The sequence below is a fragment of the Emydura macquarii genome, unplaced genomic scaffold (genome assembly GCF_026122565.2).
Source record: "Emydura macquarii macquarii isolate MOO-44397 ecotype Brisbane River unplaced genomic scaffold, CSIRO-AGI_Emac_v2 contig_2897, whole genome shotgun sequence".
Taxonomy (NCBI): domain Eukaryota; kingdom Metazoa; phylum Chordata; order Testudines; family Chelidae; genus Emydura; species Emydura macquarii.
Window position 1 is genome coordinate 28587977 of NW_027133034.1, and position 24411 is coordinate 28612387.

General features: G+C 38.9%; 1 protein-coding gene across 1 annotated transcript in view; it reads right to left on the reverse strand.

Annotated features, from left to right (window-relative positions):
* The window catches only part of WDR36 (WD repeat domain 36), a 62432-nt gene that overhangs the window by 1625 nt on the left and 36396 nt on the right, over positions 1–24411 (reverse strand). The window contains exons 13-22 of the mRNA XM_067568753.1: positions 23558–23672; positions 22022–22187; positions 21632–21740; positions 20557–20636; positions 9009–9116; positions 7324–7421; positions 6189–6331; positions 5388–5507; positions 5044–5125; positions 1742–1929 (exon numbers count right to left, since the gene is read on the reverse strand). Coding sequence (XP_067424854.1) covers positions 1742–1929; positions 5044–5125; positions 5388–5507; positions 6189–6331; positions 7324–7421; positions 9009–9116; positions 20557–20636; positions 21632–21740; positions 22022–22187; positions 23558–23672 — 1209 coding nt within the window. The remainder of the gene's footprint in view (positions 1–1741; positions 1930–5043; positions 5126–5387; positions 5508–6188; positions 6332–7323; positions 7422–9008; positions 9117–20556; positions 20637–21631; positions 21741–22021; positions 22188–23557; positions 23673–24411) is intronic.

Consider the following 24411-nt stretch of genomic DNA (forward strand, 5'->3'; position numbering starts at 1 on the left):
AGGCCTAGACCTGTAAGGCCTGGTCTATGCTTACGAGCAAATTGCATAACTCATGTCAACTTCCTAAAGTCTGCTCTCTGTGCCATCTCCACTACACTGCTCCAACGGGAAACGCGTACTTGTCGACACAACGTTACTCTTTTTCGGAGGTGGTTTTATTGAATCGACTTCCGGATCAATTGAGCAGGTTTTCATGTCCACTCAATAAATCCAGATAAATTGATCTGATGGCAGCATATTTGCCGCCATCAGTGAAGACATACCCTGAAGGTAGCATAAGCAGCTATCTTAAGTATAAGGCCTTGTAGCCTGAGTAGGAGTAGCTGGCTCAATAAATTAGCATAAGTAAGCAACAGTGACTTTAAGTCACAAGATGGTACAAAGGCTTTGTTTTGTTTATTGTTTTTTAATGATTGCAAGTGTTGCAAACTGCTGATAGGTAATTACAAGATACTAGTTTATACCAGCTGGGGATGTTTTTATTTAGGGACATCAGCAGATGTGTAACCACAAGAATACCATTGTAACTAACTGACATATATGCTAATAAGCTTGAGGTAAAAGGATTAATAACCTATGGGAGAAGGGCTCCACAGTATTAGTAGGGTGAAGAATTACAAATGGAAGAAAAGGGGCTGAAATCCCTACTGAATATGCAACAGATATAGTGGTGTCAGTATAATACATTAGAAAAGCTGTATCCCAGTCTGTATGCCTGGGGTGATGCCAGAATGATGATTGCTGGTGATGGTGATCATGGTGAGTAGGAAGTCAACTAACACTTCAGATTGTTTGCAAGGGATAGTGTAAATATATGAATGCTTAGCTCATTCTGTGTTATCTCTACCTGCCTTGTTGAGTTAAAGTGGTTGTTGCCATGATAAACAATGACAACTTTGTACTTTTCACACCTCCTGGAGTACTTTCAATGTTAGCTCTCTTTTGCTTAAACCATAGCTTCTCAAAATCAGCAGGCTAAGATGCAAGCTGAAAAATACAACCCTGAGGGTCAAAAGAACAAATGCATCCAAATGTTTATCCTCACAAAAATATTGTTAATGGTCATCCAACTACATTTTAAGTAACTGTTGATTAAGAAAAGCACTGTAAGTCATATTAGACAGACAAATCAGAAAAAATCTGAAATGATCATAACTAAGGATAAGATTATGTCATGGAGGTCATGGATTCTGTGACACTGACACCTCTGTGACATTTTCTGCTTCAGCCCTAGGACAGCAGGACCGGAGCTCCGAGCCATGCCAACGGCGGGTGCTGGACCCTCCCCCCACCTACGTAGCAGGGCCTGGGCTCTTACCCCTCCCATCAGCCCCATTTTGTCCCAGTTATTTTTAGTGACAGTCAGAGATAGGTCATAGACTTCCATGAATTTTTGCTTATTGCTCATGACCTGTCCCTGACTTTTACTAAAAATTACTGTGACAAAATCTTAACTTTAAAAATAAGCAATGTACAAATGATTTTTTTTTAATTGCTGGTACTGTCTTTGCCACCATCTCTACTTTTTCAAGCAAGTTGTTAAAACTATGGTCATGTAGGGTTGCCATATTAATCAACAGATCCAGTAAACCATTTTGGTAAAGCAGAATCTACTACCATAAAAGATAAATTTTTCAAAGCAGGTCCATTCTTTGTTGGGCAGATATAATCTATTTTACAGAGAAATGTACCATTATGGTATTAAGTACAAGTAGCAACAACAATAATTGTATACAGTTACCTTTAAGAACAATGCAAGGTATGCCTGGGCCAGCTCAAAATCACACTTTGTGTTCAACATTGCCCCGATCAGTCTCAAAAAGCTTTTCATCACTTGTACAGAGCCACCACCTTCTGGAGCCAAGCCTCTTAGTTCTGTCTCAATACTAGATGGTCCCATGTCCTTTAGAATATTAAGTGTAGATTTATCTGTGTTAAAGAGTTAAAAAAAGAAACAGTTAAACATCTGTGATGAAGTGACTTAGAACCTTTCAAGAAAAAAAACATTATTTCAGAATCTCTGAACAGCTATTTGGTGGCATTCTGGATGAGTCTTAGCTTGCTGGGGTTTTTTCTTTTTTGGTTTCTTCAAAATGGCATCTCTGCTGCAATATAATTATTCCATTACATATTGAGAGAAAGTACATAACTGAATCTCATCACCAGTGGTATAGATTTGGCTTGCCCTAAGAACTACCTATAGTATCATCATGAACATTTTTATGCCTTTTTACTTTTGTGCCTGAGAAGTGTTGTACAGCTTATCATTAACCACTTAGTCTTATTAACACTGCTGCAATTTTGCATTAATTCTTGGCATAAGAAAAAGTGCAGACTGCCACTTTCAAGCTGTTAATACAATATATACCGAGACACATGAGTTGAGTAACACTTTGGTTGGTGCAAGTCTTTAACTGCATCCTTTACTGATTTAAATATTTATTTAATCTAAGTTTATATGATGCTTTTTAAAGAGTTATTACTTTTGCTAGTGATTAATTTTCCCCAGTACAGTGGCAGAAAGATGGCTACTTTGTAATTTCAAGTGTTCATTTCCCTTCATTACTCTTTCCCACTATTTCCAAATATTACAATCCTACCTAATTTTTGCTACCTCTAGTTAAGCTTCTTTTGGAACTCAGAAGTAAGAGTTGATCACAAGATCAATTTTTAATGCATCTGTTCATAAACCAGTAATCTTAAATATTCTTTGTATTCTGTTGCAGTTTGAATTTCTGAAGTTACTGAGAAAAGACCATAACTTTCATTATATTGTTTGTCAGTCAATACACTTTACAATCAAGAATCACAAAGCTAATTTTTATTTGTAAAAAATTACATTAAGATAGTGCTGGTAAGTTGCTGAATCTAATTTCTATAGATATTCAACATATTTACACAATATTCAGGGAATACTTGTAATCGTTCAAAAGGTCTTTATGCTAATCTATACAGAAGCTTTGAAATGATCCAGTATAGTGCTATATCTTGAGATACTAAATACACTGCGTGAAAATGCATACCTTTTTTGTAACAGCTGATTATAGCAGTTCCTGTATACAAAATAGGATATAAAAAATACCTAAGATGAAAACATAATTTTATCAATCTATCTCATGCTCCATCACCAACTAGAACTACCATAGGGAACATTAAAACAAAAAATGTCAGTCACCAAATGATAGTATATTCTATGTAAAATGTACCTATTGATACCAGGGGAAAGAAAAAAGATGGACAAATCTTGAACCTACTGATTCTGATCATTCCTCTAAACTAAAACCTGCATATTCTTAAATCAGTAATAAATAATAGGGCTGGGTGATGATGACCTCGGTGGAGGGATGGTGAGGAAATAATCCTCTCCAAACTGTTCCCATTCCCACCACCCAGGTGCACTGAATATGATTCCTTAATTACTCCATACACAGAATTCCCTTTGAAATCTATGGATATTCCACAAGCGAAGTGACTGGAGGACCAAGCTCAATACTTGGCTGGAGACAGTTTTCTGTAGACATGGGCTGACAGGACAGCAGCACCTCTGTTTTCATACTGACAGCTTTATCATTGCAACAGAAATATACAAACGTGTTAAGTGAAAGAAGTTTGCTGACTATTTTAGAATGCAGCAAAATGGCACAGACTAAAATCATGTGACAATTTCTTTATGCTTGTGATTTACTCCAGAATTTGATGTTGATTTCTTTTTGCTGATCTTAGTCCTAAAACGGGCATAAGCTTGTTTTTTTAAATTAATGGAAAAAGGATTTCCTTTGTTTTACTCTCCCACAATTCAAACTACTGAAAATTTTTCACTCAAATTTAAAAAAAAGTTTAGGACAAACCAAGCATGAAAAATAATCCAAAATGTGAAAACTGAGAGCATGTGAAAGACAGAAGAGACTCTTCTAATGGAAACCATTCTGCAACCCTATCAGGGACTGCTTTAATTTAATTGCCAGTCTATGCTGTCTGCAAATTTCATTTATACCCAGTGTTAAATCTGAGACACATTCCTTGTTAGTTTGAGAATGATAGAATGAGCTGTTCACTTCAGAAACCTAATTTGAAGGGTCTAAGAAGCAGCAGCAGAAATCTTAGCAAAGCTGGCTTGCGAACAAGTCTCCAATGACAATCTGACGTTCCAGGTTGACTCTTTTTAATTAGCAGTTGCTTCTAAAATTCTTTTTTAAAGAGGCTCTGCAGAGGCACCATTTAAACAAAGCTAAATGCATCCACTAAGCATATGAATCTCTACAGGTATTCAAAGCATTTCAATTTCAAAATGCACCAAGTGTTAAGTTACCCAAAGGATTATTTTTATAAATCAATTATTTCTGTTTAAGCCTTATGTTTAAATCATCAGGAAGAGGTCACAAACCTTAAATTGTCTCAAATATGGTGAGTAGGCCATTCAAAATAAAATTTAATAAAGGTATTGCTAAGGGCTTGTCTTCACTTACCTCGGAGATTTGGTGGCAGTTGACCAGAGTTACGCAAACTACGCAAAAAACTTGCATAACTGCCGTCGACTTCTGTGGTTCTGTTCCGTGCGCCATCTTCACCGCACTGCGCCGACGGGAACCGTGTTCCCATCAACGCAACACTACGCCACTTGAGAAGGTGCTCTTAATACATCGACTTCTGGATCGATTGAGCAGGTCTTCACTGACCGCTCAGTCGATCCAGATAAGTCGATCTGACGGCGGCGACTTTGCTGCCATTAGTGAAGACATAGCTTAAGACATTTCTAAAGAATCACCAGCTTAAAGGCACCAGAAGTGCAGACGTTACATTAAGCATTTACTGGCTGCCTTGCAGACCGGTGTCAGGTCATCATACCTGTTTCAAGGTACTGCAGCGTATCAACTTTAAGAAGTCAGTCTCGTTTTCTTATGTAGTGGTTATATATTTAGCACTGCTTGTCTAGTGTCAATTGTCTTTGCAAATATACACCTCTTTTCCATTCTTCATCAGAATTCAAACATTCATCACAATATTAATAGTTACAATATAATGAAATTTCACACATTAACTTACACTCATTACTGTTCAAGGCTTCTTCAAGTTGAATGTAGAAATCAGATTTTTGTGCCAATACTCCAAGGTTTACTACTTTTGACTAAACAAAACAAAACAAAAAAAGGTAACATCACTTGGAGCATATACCAATATACAGTGTGTACTTTCAGATCCTACTAAGATATTTTTCATGGATACAACAAAACATTTGAGGAATCTGGATATAAATTCATTCTATATAACAGAGTTGGCACTGAAACTATTTTGACAACATTTTATTCGCAGGACTTTTAAAGTATACCTGGGATACATGGTGGGAAAAAATGCAAAATATTCAAAAGTCTGTTCAGTTTTATTTTTACCTGCTGTCCATCATTTTCTTGCTTAGCAGCAGCATATCGTGGTATGAGACCAGGAACCGTTGGGATGAAGAATGGAGTTGATTTTGGAACCTTTGGTGGCTCTCTTGGTTTATTCTTTTTCTGTTTAAACATTTGAATTAAAATCATCATCATCAGGTTTATTATAAAGAATTTTGATTTTACAGATTTAAAAGAGAAATCCTAATTGGGAAGTTAATTGGGTCTATTAGAAAAATAAACACTTCCATATTTGGGAAATGTTTTATTGATGAATCTTAGGAAGAAACTTGAGAGTATATTTACAAAATTGTCCCAGACATTATGAAAGGCATTATACATTTTCCCAGTGAAAAATCCTACAGTAATACTGAAGAAAGAAGGAGAGTTTTTGGACCAGCTCTTCTATGCCTCATGCAGCTCACGGGGGCAGCAAAGCTGTCTTTATGCCACTTTTCCATTCTGCTCCTTTCCAAACACTGGTCTGGAGGCACAACTTATAGTAAACTCACAGACGTGCTTAAAGTTGGTCTGACTGGAAAGTGCCCTCAAATAGGCGAGTGTAGTAGCCATAGTGAGTCCTCAGCCAGGCCAGAGATTGTGATGCAAGAGTCATTATGCAATTCCTATACCACCCAAGGATTCCCCCCACCCTCCAGAGGAGCCCTCAGGCAAATGGTTAAGTCGGCTGTCTGTCTTGTGCTACCAGAACAGTCCATAGTGGGTGGAATACAGATCACAAGATCTGGCCCAGAAGCCACAATAATAAAAGATTTGCAGTCTGATGTGTGCATGTAACATTACCTTAATAACATCAAGATTGAGGAGGTTTTTCCATCTTGATTCAGACAGTAAAGACAGGGTCACTAGCTGCTTTTCCAATTGCTCTGGTGAATTATAGGCAATCATTTCATCACTTGTTTCTTCATCTCCTGTGATGTCCACATCTTTCAGAGGCAAATTTCATTTATAAACACACATAAACTAAAACAAGTTTTATCAGCACTTGAAAAAGCATGACCCAGCTATCTTTGAAGAACTGATGTATGAAGTTTACATGAAAATATAGTTGAGTTATAGGGATCATTTTTAATACTTTACTGAAATATTAAATTTTATTTAATACAATGACAAACTATTATAGGTAAACCTAGCATTAGGGAAACTTGAGAAGTTTTAAAAAATTGTCCCTGTACAAGTTTGACCAAATTTAATTTGAGTTCATCTGCCTTAGAGTAAATAAAGTTTGACAGTTTTTTCTTGTTTCTTGACTGCTATTAAAGCTTTGACAGGATGAACGCAAATCTTAAAATGAAATACTTGATGTTACTGGCCATGTAATATATTAAAATAACAAAGATGATTGGCTGTCAGTTACATGTGCCTTTCAAAATAGCTACTGGTAATTTTAATATACTTTTTGGCAGCAAACTAATTTAAGATATATGTGTATAGAGAAGCAGATGGGGCAATAGAAAGAAGGGGAAGGGAAATATTTACTAATTATGGGACTCTGCTGACAATCTTTAGACTTTATGCATCTATTTAAATGTGTACAATATTTTAAAAATTGTTCACACAAATATGCACACACACAGTTACATACATGAAAGGAAGGTGGTCTTATGATTAAGACACTGTAAGGAGATCTGGGTTCTGTCCCTGTGTCTGCCTCAATCTTCCTGTGTGACTGTAAGCAAATCTGTGATCAGGATGCAGGAACTAATTTTAGGAACTAATGTTGTTGTGTTACCGTTTAAAAGAGTAATTGCCCCAGAGATGGTAGAAAAGAGTCCTTATTTTAATTATAAGCAAATTTTTCTTATTATGTGCATTTCTTCATGGTAGAAAATACTGAACTGCACACTGAAAAATTAAATATCTGCTGTTTGAAGTTCATTACACAACCAGCAATAAGCCTTTTTCATCCCATAATTACCTTGAGCAGGGCAAGTTCCAGGAAGCATTATTACAGAGGGCTCATAATCTGCTGGAAGCGGCCGTAAAGAGACAAGCGAATATAGGGAACGGTTAGACCTGAATAGTCAAGACAGAGACATATTAAAAACAATACTTTAGACTTTTTTTTTTCCAGATGAAAATGTGGACAATTATTTTAAACAGTGTTTTTAAATTTCTGATACTATGGCGATCTGACAAATCACTGAATTCTTTTTTCCCCTCAAGATTAGATTTATTCATCTCTACAAAACTAGTTCCAATATTTACAGAAAACTTTTTTCCAAGTGAAAAAATAACATCCAAGTTTTTAACAATCATGCTGCAAAAGCTCATTTCAAGAAAAACAAGCCATTGCTCCAAATAGCATTATTTCTACCACCATGTAAATTGCAGCACATTTTAAGCTTTTTGTTTCCTAGGATGTGTGTTTATTAAGTTGAGCAGAGGATAATTCCTGGCTCTGCCACTGATTCACTTTGCTTAATCTTTGCAATTTATTTGTGGTAAAAAAAAAAAAAAAAAAGTAGATGTGCTGCCAACCTGAAAAGATTGTTTTTAGGCTTAGTGCTTTACATTTACACTGCTTCTACAAAGATTTCCCAAAGTATTATTATTGTTGAATAATAACAATTACTATCCCAATTTCTGTGATCACAAAAGTGTGTGGGAGGGAAGCTTGTGACAAATAAGGCCTAATCTATGCTTCATGTTTTACTGGCATAGCTATGTTGATTAATATATATATTTTTTGCTAACTTAGCTATAGTGGCAAAAGCACTAGTGTGGACACAGTTATACCTACAAAAATAAGTCCATTTGAATGGTTTAGCTTAATTGACTCCAGGAAATGGTATAAGCTACATCGGCAAAGAGACTTTTTTGCTGGTATGTACTGCATCTGCACTAGGAAAATTTGCCAGTATTGCTATACTGGCAGTGTTTAAAATAGTCTGAAAAAAAAAGGGGGGATGGGGGAAGGAGAAGGGTCTATCACCAACCCTGTATCTGCCCAGCAGTTCATATTGCTCCCAACCCCCAAATCAATCCTGTCTCCCCGGTCCCTCCATCAAATCTATTCCCCTATCAATCCTGTCACCCCCCAACATCCCATCAATTCTGCCCTCACATCTGTTCTGCCCTCTTCAGCCCTCCACAACCTCTCCTCTGCTTCTTCTATAGCTCCTGGGGTTCCTCACACTCCTTTTCCAGGCTTGCTGGATCCTCTTTGTCCCTTCCATGGCTGGGTATTGCAGGGAAGGGGAGAAGGAGGGAGAAGCAGAGGAGACTTTCAGTCGACGGGACAGGGAAGGAGGGAATGAAACAGTCCTGAACCGCTGGGCTTTCTGCTCCTCCTCCTCCTCTGAGACTAAGGAGTAGCAAGAAGAAATTTTTAAAAAGGAAAATTCCAGATAATAGTTAGGAAAGAGCTCTAGATCATGAGCTGTTTCATGGTAGAACTGTCCCCCCAAGAGTGGATGCCCTAGGCTTCAGACTTTTGAACAGGCAATGACAAAACAATGGAGAATATACTGTAAGGAACAATTATTCATTTGCAGTAGGAATAGGGTGATTGGAAATACCTGTTTCCATCTCCAATTTCCATAATTTTATGTCCAAATAGGTATATGTTTGAATGCTTATTAAAATGCATAATGTACTCACCACAGATAAATTCCAAGATCATCTACATGTGATGAAGCCAGAAAGTCTCCAGTAGGAGACATAGTAATGCTGATAGCAGCTGAGTCCAACACAAAACAATCTATGAGGCTATGAAGAAAAAAAACAGGATGATATCCAGGACAATGAGTTCATTTTCTTAACATTATATTATAAAACTGATGGTATTTTCACATTTGCACGCAGATTATGAAGCATACATACAAACCAGATGTTTTCAATAATCCAATAAACTGTATTTTAGCAGGTGGATGACACTCTACAACCACTTACTATCCTTTATTACTTTAAGTCACCTGTAGTGAACCTTTTTTATTTTGAGACAGTATAATAAAGTTTTAAGTGCTCCCTACACACAGTTTTACATATTTTATGGAAATTAAGCAGCGATTTTTCCACAGTCAATTCCACATATTTACTACTAAATTCATTTTTAGGGGCAAGAAAGTTCATTTTACATTTTCAGTTAGATCTACATATACACACAGTGCTTGGGGCTATTATCTTCTTTTCACTCCCCCCAACCAGTGCACTGCCACGGACTGCTAGCTCCCTCGACCTCACATGGCATAAAAACAGTTTAGTTGGCATCTCCCAGATAAACATTAAAGTCAGCATAGCATCCTCACTTGTACTTGGATTCTCTCATTTTTCTCGGATAATTTTTGCAGAGGAAAATGCCGTGTTTTGGGTTTTTTTATAAAGGTTAAAAAAATTGATTTTGCATTTTTTAAAATCCTCAACTACAAGTATTATTTTGACAATAATGAAGAGGAAAATGAAAGGAAACTAAATGGGTAATATCAGTTTAATTTAACAGCCCATCACCCTGTAATAAACTCATTATACAATTTTAATTTGTCACACTAGCATGCCTCCCAAGACTAATATTTTTGATCCTACTGATGTCGCACATGATCAGGCCCCAACAGTGTAGACACCACTTTTCACAACCTCCCCTGAAATTCAAAATCTGCAGTATGGCAAGAAACTCCCTGGTAGGCCAGGAATTTGAAGTTACTATTTTAATGAGCATTTATTCACGAGCAAAGACACTTTGAAATAAAAACCTCTTTACTCTGTGTAGTATAGGAGAGACAGTGCTTAGCAAATGAATGAGGTCATATCTACACTACAGAGTTAAGTTGACTTGTTATGTCGACGATAAGTCGTTTTAATAAGGTTGGTTGAGCACGTCCACACACTGCTCCTTTTGTGGGCTAAGCACGTCCACAGTTGCTCTTATATAAACAGAGAGCGTTGCATCCCTCTGCTGCTGGGAGCTTCAGGTACGGATCACACCATCCCGTGATGCAGTTCTTTCCGTCCCATCATTCCATAGGCTTCTGACTTCATTTTGTGCCATTTTTTCAACGGCCCTTGTAAACTGTGCGCCCACTCTCTCTGGCTGACACCATGGGTCCTGAAGCTGTTGACCATTGTGGTGATGAGTACTATGAACATAACACTGCTGGTTCTGAAGTATTTCATAAGCTGAGACAGAGTGAATCGCTGATGCCAACCCTGCTGTCTGCCATAGAAACAAATAATTCAAAATTGCTGCTGGCATTTATGGAACAGCTTGTCATGGGGGACCATCAGTACTGGGGTCAAGAAACAAGCACTGAGTGGTAGGATCTCATTGTGATGCATGTACGGGATGATGAGCAGTGACTGCAGAACTTTCAGATGTGCAAATCCACCTTGCTGGAAGTGTGTGCAGTGCTCACCCCAGCACTGTGGCGCAAGGACACCAGAATGAGAGCTGCCCTCACTATAGCAAAGCACGTAGCTTCCACTGTGTGGAAGCTGGCAACTCCAGACTGCAACTGGCCAGTCACAGTCATCAATTTGGAGATGGAAAGTCCACTAAGGGGTTGCTGTGATGCAAGTGTGCAGGGTCATTCATTGCCTCCTGCTATGTAGGACTGTGACTCTCGGTAATGTGCAGGAAGTAACTGATGGCTTTGAGGCAATGGGATTCCCTAACTGTGGCAGGGCGATAGATGGAATGCATATCCCAATTTTGGTCCCCAAGCATCTTGTGACAGAGTACATCAGCTGAAAGGGCTACTTCTCCATGGTCTTGCAGGTGGATCACTGGAGTCGTGTCACTGACATTAGTGTGGTGTGGTCAGTGAAGGTGCATGATGCGCATATCTTTTGGAACACTGGACTATATAGAAAGCTGTACACTGGGACTTTATTTCCAGACCAGAAGATTCCAATGGGAGATGTGGAAGTGCTAGTAATGATCCTTGGAGACCCTGTCTACCCCTTACTCCTGTGGCTAAGGAATCCTAACACTGGGAACCTGGATGTCAGCAAGGAGCACTTCAACAACAGGCTCAGCAAGTGCTGAATGTGCCTTTGGCCGATTGAAAGATTGCTAGTGCTGTCTTTTTGGCCATTTAGATCTCAATGAGGAAAATATTCCGATGATCACTGTGGCCTGCTGCACTCTCTCTAATATTTGCAAAGCAAAGGGGGGAAAGTTTCCCTAGTGGCGAACTGCTGGAGCTCATCAGCTGATTAGCAGATACAAGGGCAATTAGAGGGGTGCAGCAGAAGGCTATTCGAATCAGGGGGGCTTTGAAGGAACATTTTGACAATGATTCTTAGTAATGTGTCTTTATGTGATGCTTTGGGCCAGGCAATGTTTACTTGCCACCCTGAATTACCCCATAGTGCTTGCTTCCTGAGTGTTAATTGGAAGGAGCAAATATTCCTACCTCTAGCCACTGTTTCAGTGTTTGCACTGAGCAATGTATGTCACAAATAAAGACTCATTTAATTTCAAAGATTCAAGTTTAATAACAGGATCAAACACAAACTTTTGGTTGAACAGGGGACATGACACAAAGAAGAAGAGTCTGGCGGTTAGGGCTCTCACAGCTAGGTGTAACTCCAGCTTTCATTGGGAAACCAGTCCATGGGCATGGAAGGCACAGGGTACTGTGAGGGACCAAGAACACACGAGGAATGCAGTGGGGGAGTTTGGGGAGGCATGGACCTGAGTTCGGTAATGACTGGAAGGGCGGTCTGGTACAGATGTGCTCAGACTGAAGGTTAATGAGGGACTTCATCATTGTTGTCTGGCCCTCCAGGAGCTTTATCATCCACTCCTGCCCAGTGTCCTTTCCTGGCTATCTGGCCTGAGTCTCTCATTGATTGTCTCCTGTCACGCTCATTTCGCTATGTGCCGCATCTGTTGACTGCCACACTTTGCAAAACATATCCTCCTTTTTTCTCCTGAGTCTGCACCTTATATATCAGAGGCGCTTCGCTGCTGTGGAGAAATGGGTCCTCAAGGGCACATGTGCAGAAGGCAAAGTAAAACAATGAACAAGGACAGCATTGAGAGTATGCTTGGAGCAGTGAATCACAAAAGTTACACATCTATTTCTCACTGTCCCTTCGCTAGCACACAAGTCAGTGAGAGTCCTAAATATGGCGAGTTCACGGGGAGAGAGAGCTGAGTAAAGGGGAACGGGCAAGAAAGAACAAAGGATGGTTTGCAAAGGGGGTTACTATAAGTGGAGCCTATTTTGAATATTGGTACCCTTTTTCACAGGCTAGGACAATTGAACCTGGTATCTCACTCCTAAGGGTAACAGGATGCAATGGTGCATCTCCTGCATGCGTGTGGCTTCAGACCAGCTCTGTATGCCAGTTGCATGTGTGTTGCTCTGGTCCCTGCAGACATAACTGCCGTATGGTGCAACAAAGTTTCCTACAGTGGGGGGAGAAACAAGACAGCTCTGCCAAGGAACCTTTGGCAGAGGATTGCAGAATACCTACAGGAAAGTTTCCTGAGATCTCTATGGAGGACTCCCAGGACATCCCTGTGTATATTAACAAACTTTTCCTCTGTGGATCCACTGCGTAGATGGACAGGCTCTGTTGTTAATTTCTATCCCTTTTCCCTTCTCTACCATATAACAAAGTTCATGAGAGCTCAATCTTCTCTCACCATGCAGTATCAAAAGCAAACAGAGCATTTACCAGAACTCCCCTCTTCTGCATCGTGTACACCAGTGCCAGAGTGCTGGGACTGGCTAGACTCCTCTGGAGTAGAAAAAGAGGTCCTGACATGCTGCACCACCAGATGACCCTACTGTATTGTGCAACATCGTCCTCCAGCTTCACTTCCTTGTCTGGGTTAAGTCCGTTGGCTGCTGCCTCCTGTCCCCCCCGAAGTATCCATCAGGCTCTTGGTGGTGGAGGTGGGGTCACCGCAGAAGATGGCGTGCAGCTCCTTATAGAAGCATCTTCTCTTCAGCACTGTATCAGATAAATGGTTGGCCTCCCTTGCCTTCTGGTACGCCTGCCTCAGCTCCTTGATTTTAGCATGACACTGCTGAGTGTCCCTCTTGTGCTTCTTATGCATGCCACTTGTAATTGGCCCATAGATACTGAAATTTCCATGGCTGGTGCAAAGCTGTGACTGCACAACCTCATCTCCCCATATACTCAGCAGATCCAACAGCTCCGGTGTCCTACAAGTGGGACAGTGTCTGATGCATAAAGCCAGCATCGTCAAAAATTCCTGGGCCTTAAATGGAGAATGGGCACATACCTGTGCACCTTCAGAGCAGCAGAGTTCAAACTGCTGACCAGAGTGGTCATGAAAGGCATTGTGGGACACCACCTGGAGGCCAATTAGGGAAACATAACCAGAACAGTGTCTACGCTGACACTGCATTGCTCTATGTCACAAAAGCCTCTATGCCACTTGTCAAAGTGGTTTTATTTTATCGGCATAACAGGGGAGTTATATCAGTGGAAAAAGCATTTCAGTGTGTATACCTTCACTGTTTTGTTGATGAAAGCTGACTGTAGTTGATAAAACTGTGTAGTGTAGACACGGCCTGTTAGTATTGTGAACAAATCCGTTCACTGTAGGAATACTGGTTAGTTTACAGCAGTAATTGGAAAGTTTGAAGTGAGTGAAACGGATCTTCAGGAAGAGAAAGTATTTTTTTGTGGTTAAGGCAGTAGAATGACACTTGAAGAACAAGGTTCCTTCCCTGGCTCTCCACACATCCTCTGTGATGCTATGCATGTCATTTAAATCAAAGTTTTTACAGGTGGCCACTAACTGTTTCTCCATTTTCTGAATGCCCAATTTGAAACACCTACGGTCTGATTTTCAGAAGTGCAGAGGGGTCAGAACTGGAGCAAGGTATCAGTGGGAGCTGCAGTTGCTCAGGAACTCGGGGGGGCAAGGAGGGGCAGAGGAGGTGAAAAAACAGCCGTAGGTGTTTTTTTAGTTGGGCAACTGATCACTGAGGCATCCAGAATTAGTGGAAGATTTTGCAAATATTAGCTTTATTCTAAGCTTCAGCTCCAAGTCTGTAAAATAGGGATAACACTTCTTTACTTTCAAGACGTGTTGAACAAATATTTATCTTTACACCAATTTAATGTCACAGTGGCCTTCAAACTTTCCAAAAACATTTATAGGGAACTTGAGAATAATCACAAACGTTCTTTTCCTGTGCAAACTTACAAGGAAAATGAACATAAGGCTTACAATTTATTTCTGATTATAACCTGAACTATTAAGTTGCTACTAAGGGCTTGTCTACACAGCACTTGCTGTAGAGTCATACCCTGGCTTGCTGTGCATTAACTTGCCATGTAGACAAGCCCTAAGTGTCTCCATATTCAAAGGTAATTTTTAGTGACTTGTAATTCAAGAACAGGTGGACTTCTTGTCTTCATACATCATAGAAAAACATAAATGGGGTGCAATTCTGCAGTAACTCCACTGTTACAATCATATTAATTAGATAAACCACACAAACCTATAACGCTGGAACTAGAACTGCGGTCTAATTCCAAAAGCACAGTCCCTCACCACACAAGCTAATGGAAGCCTCCCTTATAGTGATGGCATATATTAGGATTATGTAGAGACATAAAGGGCAACAAGAAAACATTCTACAAATATATTATAAGCAAGAGAAAGACCAAGGACAGGATAGATCCGTTAGTAAGTAAGGTGGGGAAAACAGTAACAGAAAATGTGAAAATAGTGGAAGTGCCAAATGACTTTTTTATCTCAGTTTTCACCAAATAGGTTAGTAGCGATTGGATGTCTAAAATAGTGAATGCCAGTGAAAATGAGGTAGGATATGAGGCTAAAATACAGAAAGAACAAGCTAAAAATTACTTAGATCAGTTAGATGCCTTCAAGTCAAGATGAACTACATCCTAGAATACTCAAGGAGCTGACTGAAGATATTTGAGCCATTCGCGATTATCTTCAAAAACCCATGGAAAATGTGAGAGATTCTAGATGACTGGAAGAGGGCAAATATGGTGATAATCAATATAAAGGGGAATAAGGACAACCTGGGGAATTACAGACCAGTCAGCTTAACTTCAGTACCCAGAAAGATTATGGAGCAACTAAGCAATCAATTTGCAAACACACACATAGATGATACTAAGGTGATAAGTAATAGTCAATATGGATTTGCAAGAACAAATCATTTCAAACCATTCCTTTGACAGGTTAACAAGGCTTGTCGATGGGGGAGGAGGAGATGTGGCAGATGTGGTATATTTTGTCTCGCATAACCTTCTCATAAAATAGGGAAATACAGCCTAGATGAAGCTATTATAAACATGGGTACACAACTGGCTGGAAAACCATTCCCAGAGACTAGTTATCAGAGGTTCCCAGTCAAGCTGGAAGGGCATATCGACTGACACCCCCACAGGGATTGGTCCTGGGTTAGTTTTGGTCAATATTTTCATAAGTGATTTAGATAATGAATAGAAAGTTCACAAGCTTTGCAGATGATACGAGGCTGACTGTGGTTACAAACGCATTGGTGAACAGGATTAAAATTCAGAATGATCCGGCCAAATTGGAGAAATGGTGTTAAGTATACAGGATGAAATTCAATAAAGACAAATGCGAAGTACCCCACTTAGGAAGGAAAAAGCAATTGCACAATAGGAAATGATTGCCTAGGAAAAAGTATTGCAAAAAGGGGTCTAGAGATCATAGTGGATCACAAGCTAAATGAGTCAATAGTATTTTTACACTGTTAAAAATAAGCACAAACATCATTCTGGGATATATTAGCGGAAATGTTGTAAGCAAGACATACGAAGTAATTATTTCACTTTATTCGGTGCTGATCAGGCCTCAACTGGAATATTGTGTCCCGTTCTGGGTGCCACATTTCAGGAAAAATTTGGAAAAATTGGAGAAAGTTCAGAGGAGAGCAAGCAAAAATATTAAAGGTCTAGAAAATATTGTGAGCCCTCCACAGGAGCTGTGCAAACAAATCAGATGTAGACTCCTTGTTCTATTGTGTAAGTGAGATAGAGGTAGAGATAAATTTTTCCTTTACTGTTAGGATAATGGTATAGTACTGTTTAGTGTAGCATAAGTGGAATCCATCTTGTTAGTTTCTTGAAGTAAGCTCTTCCCTGAAACTTGTACTATTGAACAAAAATATCGATAAATTCTCTTTGTGTGAGAGAGGAATGTACGTGCAGGGCATAAAAAGACACCAACCTAAACTGCTCTAACAACAGAAAGGGGAGTAAAGACACCAACTGCCATCCTAACCTTGAAGGCCAAAGAATACCTATCAACGACCCTAACGTGCAAATAATGACCCTAAAGTACAGAAGGATCCACCCTGGGAACAAACAAAGTATAGAAATAAGAGAATCGTCATGCTTTCAATCAGCTGGTGATTAACAACTATACTGAACCCAGAGGCAGCATGACACAGCAAGGCCCATAGACTTACATGAGAGCCAGCAAGTATAAAAGATGGGTAAAAATAAAAACATGGAAACTTTACGTCTCATTCTGCAATTGTCATCTTGGAGCATCAGATTCACGTCTGACAGAGGCCTAGCTCCCTCCTCGTTACCAGCCTAGTTGGTCACTACGCTGGCTCGAGCAACGTATAAAAGGACTGGTAATTATATCACACCAGTTTGCAGGACTTTATGAATGTGTGTGTGAATGTGACTTTTTGATATTCTTATATGTACAATAAACGTGGCATATTGCCTTGTCCCCCTGAATAAGATCCTGCTGGTCTTTTCTTTTACAAGTATAACAATATGACCTATGAGGAAAGAATGAAAATAACTGAGTTTGTTTAGACTGGAGATGAGAAGACCGTGGGGGGACATGATAACAGTTTTCAAGGGGATAAACCAGTGTTACAAGAAGGAGGGTGAAAAATTGTTCTTGTTAACCTGTGACGAAAGGACAAGAAGCAATGGGCTTAAATTGCATAAGGGAGGTTTAGGTGGGACGTTAGGAAAAATTTCCTATCAGGGTAGTTAAGCATTGGAACAAATTGCCTGGGCGGTTGTGGAATCTCTGTCATCGGAGATTAAGCATAGGTTAGACAATCACCTGTCAGGGATGGTCTAGTTATTACTTAGTCCGGCCTTGAATGCAGAGGACTGGACTAGATGACTTACTGAGATCTCTTCCAGTCCTACACTTCTGTTATTCTAATCTAGAACATGTTTGTATTGACAGGAAAGAGTTGGAGGAGTAAGAGGTTAAGGAGAAGAGAAAGGAAAGGGATGACAGCGGGCACGAGGGAGATCAGGAGATGTGATGGGACAACTGAGAGGAAACTTCTCCATCTGTGAGAGTGGAGAAGGACGAGGGGTGTTGTAGGAGGGGAAGGTTACATCACATTGTATTTTGTCAGTTTTCCCTTGGAAGAAATCAGAGAGATCTTGCGTGGAGAGAGAAGTGGACATACGAAGAGCAGAGGGTTTGAGAAACAAGTCAAAGGTAGCAAAAAGGCATCTGGGATTGTGGGTGTGAACTTTAATTAAGCTGTGGTAGTACAGTTGTTTAGCAAGGAAGATGGCAGAACTGAATGCAGAAAGAAGAAATCTGTAGTGGAGGAAGTCAGCCAGGTCATGGGATTTCAGCAGCACAAAAGGAGAAGCATAGAAAGTGGGTGTGGAATGTTTAGAAATTAGTAAATGGAAGAGTTTAGATTTGAACTATCCTACACATATTAAAAAAAAGACTTGCTAACTTTGAAGTTCTATTTTAAATAAGAAAAATCATTGATGTGTTTGAGTCAAATGAAATCTATCTTTTACAAGTATGGTACATCAGTTTTTAGTGTGAACTCTGCTATCCATTCATCAAGCATGTCGTGTATAAATTCTGTTGTAGACTGAATGATATTTAAATTTCACAGAAATAGATGAACCATCTGTGATTGATTGTATGAATTGAGTTACATAACTTTTGCGAGTTAGAAACTGCAGTTTGTGCAAAAGTTGTTCCAGACTGGAACATTTAGTTAATATAACTGTATGCAAATTTCCCTTTTTATGCAGTATATCTTATATAGACAAATTAGAGTACATAGCATGTTAATTAACATTAATCTGAGTTATCTTTGTAACTTTCTCTAGCAGTTAACTTTTTCCTGGTAATCTATGGCCCCGTCTACTCTTACCTGTGAGATTCAGCAGCAGTCGATGAGAGTTACGCAAAGTACGCAAAAAACTTGCGTAACTCCCGTCAACTGCTGAGCTTCTCTTCTGTGTGCCATCTTCACTGCACTGCGCCAATGGGAACAGCTTTCCCGTCAATGCAGTGCTATGCTACTTGTGTAGCTGGTCTCAGTACGTTGATTTCTGGATCGACTGAACAGGTCTGCACTGACCGCTCAGTCAATCCAGAGAAATTGATCTGACGGCGGCGAATTTGCCACCGTCAGTGTAGCCGTAGCCTATGTTTTAACATATCTTCTGCCCCTCCCAGCCTAACTCATCACACTTTTGTTTCCTTTTCGAGTACTTATGGATTCTCTCCTTGCAGGAGACAGTGGTTTTTATGCAGGCATCTTGCAGGGCTTCTTTTTTACATGTGTAGGATAGCTCATATCTAAAATCTCTTCCATTTATTAATTCCTAAACATACTAAGGGAAAGTAAGATTGGCAGCTGAATTTTTAATGAGCATCATTGCTCTATTTCAGTATTTTCCTCTGCCTGTACAAGAACAAAACATTCCTCTAAGTTCCAAGCAAGATAAATCACCCGAATTATTTTCAGACAGACAGTATGTCTCATATAGCTACTTCAATTCCATAATCAGCAAGAATTTTGTTAGTTATTGTCATCTTTCTATCTCCAATATTTCCTATAAAATATAATAGCATCTATGTACCATAATGACAGAACCAAGTATTAAACAAGATGAATGCTCAGAGAAAGTGCAGTGACTGTCTCAGATTGCCTTTTAACTTTATCATATACTTTCCCAAGTCATTTCTTTAACAACAAATGAAATCAAGAGTAAGAATCTATAATAGTTTTGAGGAGAGAAGTTCTAACATTAATTCATCCGTTACTCCTTTGGTCTCTGTAGCTTGAGGCATAACTTTCAACAATCTACTGACCAATCATTCCATGATACAACTCACATCATGTACTTCAAATGAAAGCCTTCATATGGTAAGTAATTTTCAGTTACTACTGTCATAGCAACAAAACAATTGGGACTCAGCTGCAGTCAGAGCAGCCTAGCCTTTAAGCTTCTCTAACTTACACTAAGGGAATGTCTACACAGCAAAGAAAAACCCGCTGCTGGCCCGTTGCAGCTGACTTGAGCTTGGGTTGCAGGGCTGTTTCATTGCTGTGTGTGCTTCTGGGCTTGGGCTGCAGCTTGTGCTCTAGGACCCTGTGGGATGGGAAGGTCCCCGAGCATGGGCTGCGGCTCAAGCCCGGAACTCTACACAAAAATGAAACAGCCTTGCAGTCCCCCCGTGAGCCTGAGTCAGCCCAGCCATGCGTTTTTTTTTTGCTGTGTGCACGTATCCTAAGGGATCAGCCAGGTACTATAGCCCAACCTAGGATCAGGAAAACATAAAGGGGATTTAAAGTCATATTGGTGCCTATCTTTCTCACCTCCTGATTTCTACTGTGTTCTTCTCTGCCAAAACTGAACATCCGGGGCAGAATATTCATTTTTGAACTGAAGAGAAACTTTCAGGAAGTTATAAGCAAGTAGAAATGGAAAACTAAAGTTGATTTGCAATCTTAACACAGTGTTGGATACTACAGACGGTCATTTTATGCTTCTCAATTTACGAAGTGTTTTGCATTAATGCACCATTCAGGAAAGCAGAACATAAGGGTATGTGATTTTATATCAAAGTAAAATTGACATTTTCAATTGTACATGTGTTTGAAAGTAAAAAACTAAAAAGTCCTATTATTCACAATTTCATTGTCAGACTTTGAACACTGTCTATGCTATAATAATTCATAATTTTCCACTATAAATTCCCATTTACAAGAGCTTCAAAACATGGCTAAAAAAATTACTAACAACAGACAAAAGAAGTCAGTTTCAAATACTAAGGGTCAACAAATATCAACTTTTGTAACTAGCATCGGTTTATGGAAAATCTTCAATGAAATCAGTCTTTTTTGTGGTTTAATGCATGGAATTCATATACAAGTAAGAGCTCTCTGCTACATTATTTAAATTGACTTACCACCCAGATGGAAGGTCCCAAGTCTTAATGGTGCAATCCATTGATGCAGTTATTAGCCAACGGCCATCAGGACTGAAAGCCTAGAATAATTATAAATCTAAATGAGTATTTTAGAACATATACAAGCTGCTTTTAATTCATAAGAGAAGATTGCATTGGTAGTTTCATCCCAGTCCTAAACAGACATTTGTCCACATAGCAAAACTGACAGAACTCTGATTATGGGAGACCTAAGGCTAGAAAAGCAAGGATGTAGCAGGATACTATGCAAGTGCAGTGACCAATATTGTTTTTGTTGGACATCACTTCTGTGCACACAAAATGTACCACATCACAAAATGTAAAAGAACGAACGAACAAACGAATGAAAAGCATACATAAGACAACATCAGAGATGTACTCCTCTCTTGGTACTTGGAATAAATTAGAAGCTGAATACAAATCCTGACAGCATTTTTAAAGAACAAATATCTAATTCACATCAGCAAGTCACTCTTATGTGCCGTATAATAAACAAATGTTATAATATGTTATAATAAATGCTTAAAACTACTGTTTATACTTTTAGTTTGTACAGAATCTCTTGTGCCAATATAGACTTTCAACAGTTGGATAGCTTCCCAGTTGCTTCCCTCAGTAACGCCAACCTGGCCTGAAATAAATACCTGTTATGTTACTTCTAAATTTTCATTTTATTAAGAACGAAATTTAAGGTTTCAGTCACATTTATTTTTTAAACAACCTGTCCTTTGGTAATAAAATTATAATAAAATCCCAAGTCTGTACTGCTGAGATAAAATTTCTATATTAACTTTTTGAACATTGAGCCTTTTAATCTGCAAACTACTTTAATTCTTAGGAGGACATATACACAGCTATGGGAGCAATTCCCAAAAGGGTTAACTCTGAATTTGTTAGCTTCTGCAGCTGAACACAACATAAAGGGATTCAACTTAAACATACCATGTATATTTTATTTTCTGTTCTATACAGACAACAAGCCTATCATCCTCAAATTGAATTAACTTTTGTTGCAGATCACAACTACACAAATATTTACAATATATACAATCACCATGTCATTAATCTGGCTGTGATGTCCTGAGAACTTCCTGACGATCCTTCTTGTTTCTATATCCAAAACACTAATGTCAAAGTCATCAGAAGCAATTCCCAGAATACCACTGGAAAGAATAAGTAGTATTTACAGGCAGTTAATATTCAGAAATAAAACAGACAAGCATATCCTAATATTACCCCAAAAATTTTATGTTCTACTGAAATTTAATAAGGAAGACAAGTTTCCATTTCTTCTGCAATATTAAAAAGTTCCTTGCAGAACTAATAGTGGACTTTAAAGCATTAGGAAATAAAAGACATTTTTGTCATGGGTTTTTTAGGGAGGCTTGGACTTTAAGAATACAGCATAACAAAGCTGTATTTGAAATAGCTTTAGCATTCTCACCTGTCTCTGTGAAGCAGCATTGCACTTGGAGTAGAAGAGAGATTAACAGAGTAAACTAGGTCTGCGGTCTTGAACTTCCAGAATTTAATTAATCCTTCACTTCCAGCTGTGATTGTCAACTGGTTTAATCCATCCACTGCTACCCCTCTAATGGCACCTTCATGTGCTTTAATCCAAAAGAAAAAAAGTTATGCTTCAGAGCTTTACATTTATCTTAGGTACCTATAAAGTGCCAATTACTGGTGCATCAAGGTCCCTTCAGAGCTAAAGATTAAATTTAAACAAGATGAAGGAATTTGACAAACAATACTAAAGCCACTTGACAACTATTATTTGAATATTAGAAGTTTATATACTTAACCAACACTTTCCATCTGTATACAGGGCAGTTCTGTTTAATAGATTAAGGTACCTACAGCTAAGCATTACTGTGTGACATAGCGAGATATGCAAAAAAATATGTGCTATGAACAAAATTAAGATGGCAGTACAAAAGGCTTTGACTATGAACGGCTTTTCATTGTTAACACAAAGCAGAATATTAGCCTTCACTGTTTGAAAATCCTGACTCTGAATTTGCAATTTTGGGTTTCTGAGTTGCTTTCAATTATTTTACCTTCCGATTCTGCCACTAATAGGACACTGAAATTGAGAGACACTGAATTACATATATTCCTGATGTAGGTTTTCTGTTCTGAAAATTAGGAAGTCCATATATACGTATATAATACATGGCAATAATCAGCAAACAATATAAGCAGGAAGGCACTAAGACTGCATTAACTTTTAGAGATAGGAAAAGCCTTAAAGGCTGGCAGCTTTTCTGTTCCCAATCTCTACTTCAAGTATTACTACAAATATTTAACCGTCTTACTCCACCCTTGGGATATAGAGAACACTGGTTTGCTCATTATCCAACCTCCATTAACATCTTAGATAAAACCCAGATGCTAAAGTTGAGGGGCCTCATTCTAACCTAAAGGTAACTTCCTCCCACCATCGCACCTCATTGAAACATTTCTGTTCTGTATTTGGATCAGAAGTCAATTCTCTGAAACAAGGGTGCAACATAGCTCAAGTCCCAACTTCTCAGGTGGTCGATTCAAGAGCAAACCCAAAGAACTGGGTTGGGTTACAATCTGTATGCACACATGCTATCCCTACATTCTCTTTGGAGCAGGGAACATACCGACATGTATAAGAATGTAGTTGTCTGCAAGGGGAGTGGAACTGAGCAGATCATGAGGAATATGATGTGCATGGCCACAAGCCTAATCAAAGCCAGCATTTTATACCCAACACCCTTGATAACCAACAGATTTATGTTATTTAAAATTAAGTATATGCCAACACCACAAATATTGATGGTAGCAGGAGTGTTGTTGTCCTTCACCCAGAGAGAATAAAAGACAACTCTAGAGTAATCGCAACCAACTGTTGCTTCAATAGCAAGATTCCTGCATTCAACCCAGAAACAATAGAAGTCTTTTGATTTGCTGCTATTCTATTAGCGTGTAATTAAAAAATAAGGTTCACCTTTTTCTTTGCCATAACGTCTTCTGTGAATGCCAGACTGCATGTTGTATACATCCACATGTCCTGTTGAAAGCCCAATTACAGCAAAGTTTCCACATGTAGTAATGTCAACTGCCTTTGAAGGGAGAAAAAAGAAGGGAGACAGGAACTTAAAAAACATAGCTCATTAGCAAAGAAAAAATGTGTTTCATTGTCGATGTGCTTGTCTATATACAGCAGTTACAAAGCATCTCATCTTGAAAAAGGAAAACTTCAAAATCTCTGTATTACAATTTTCTTGTTGGTTTAATGTTAATAGCATAAATAATGATTTACCTTCTCTTTCACACACAGAAAAAATATATTTGCTTTTTTGTGAGACGTTACCACAATGGGAGCAAGATTAAGCAATAAAGAGTACACAAATAAACAAGTCAGTGACATTCTAATAGCCTCCTAATAATGTTATTTACAAATAGTTATCAATCATATGCATCTTAACGCCTCATGATCACTGTAACCTAAAAACAAAATCTATGTGATTAAAATGAGTGGCCCTCCACTGTGCACAAAAGGACATGCTAGGGAAGTTAACTCCAAAATCTGCTGCCATTTTACTTTGGTGGTAACAGTATCTGAAAACAATTAGCTATGATGCATGCAAAGAAGAGAGGTTACATTTTAGGTCTTTCAACCCAGAATTTAAGCAGCAAGAGACAACACAAAGAGGGGTCTGGATACACGTGTGTGAACAGACACAATCCAAGATCCATAATCCAATCTAATAGTTAAAACCACTATATTTGTGTGACAGTGGTCACTGGAGGGGCCATACTGAGATTGCTCAATCAAGGCAAACTGCAAAGAATGGGGCA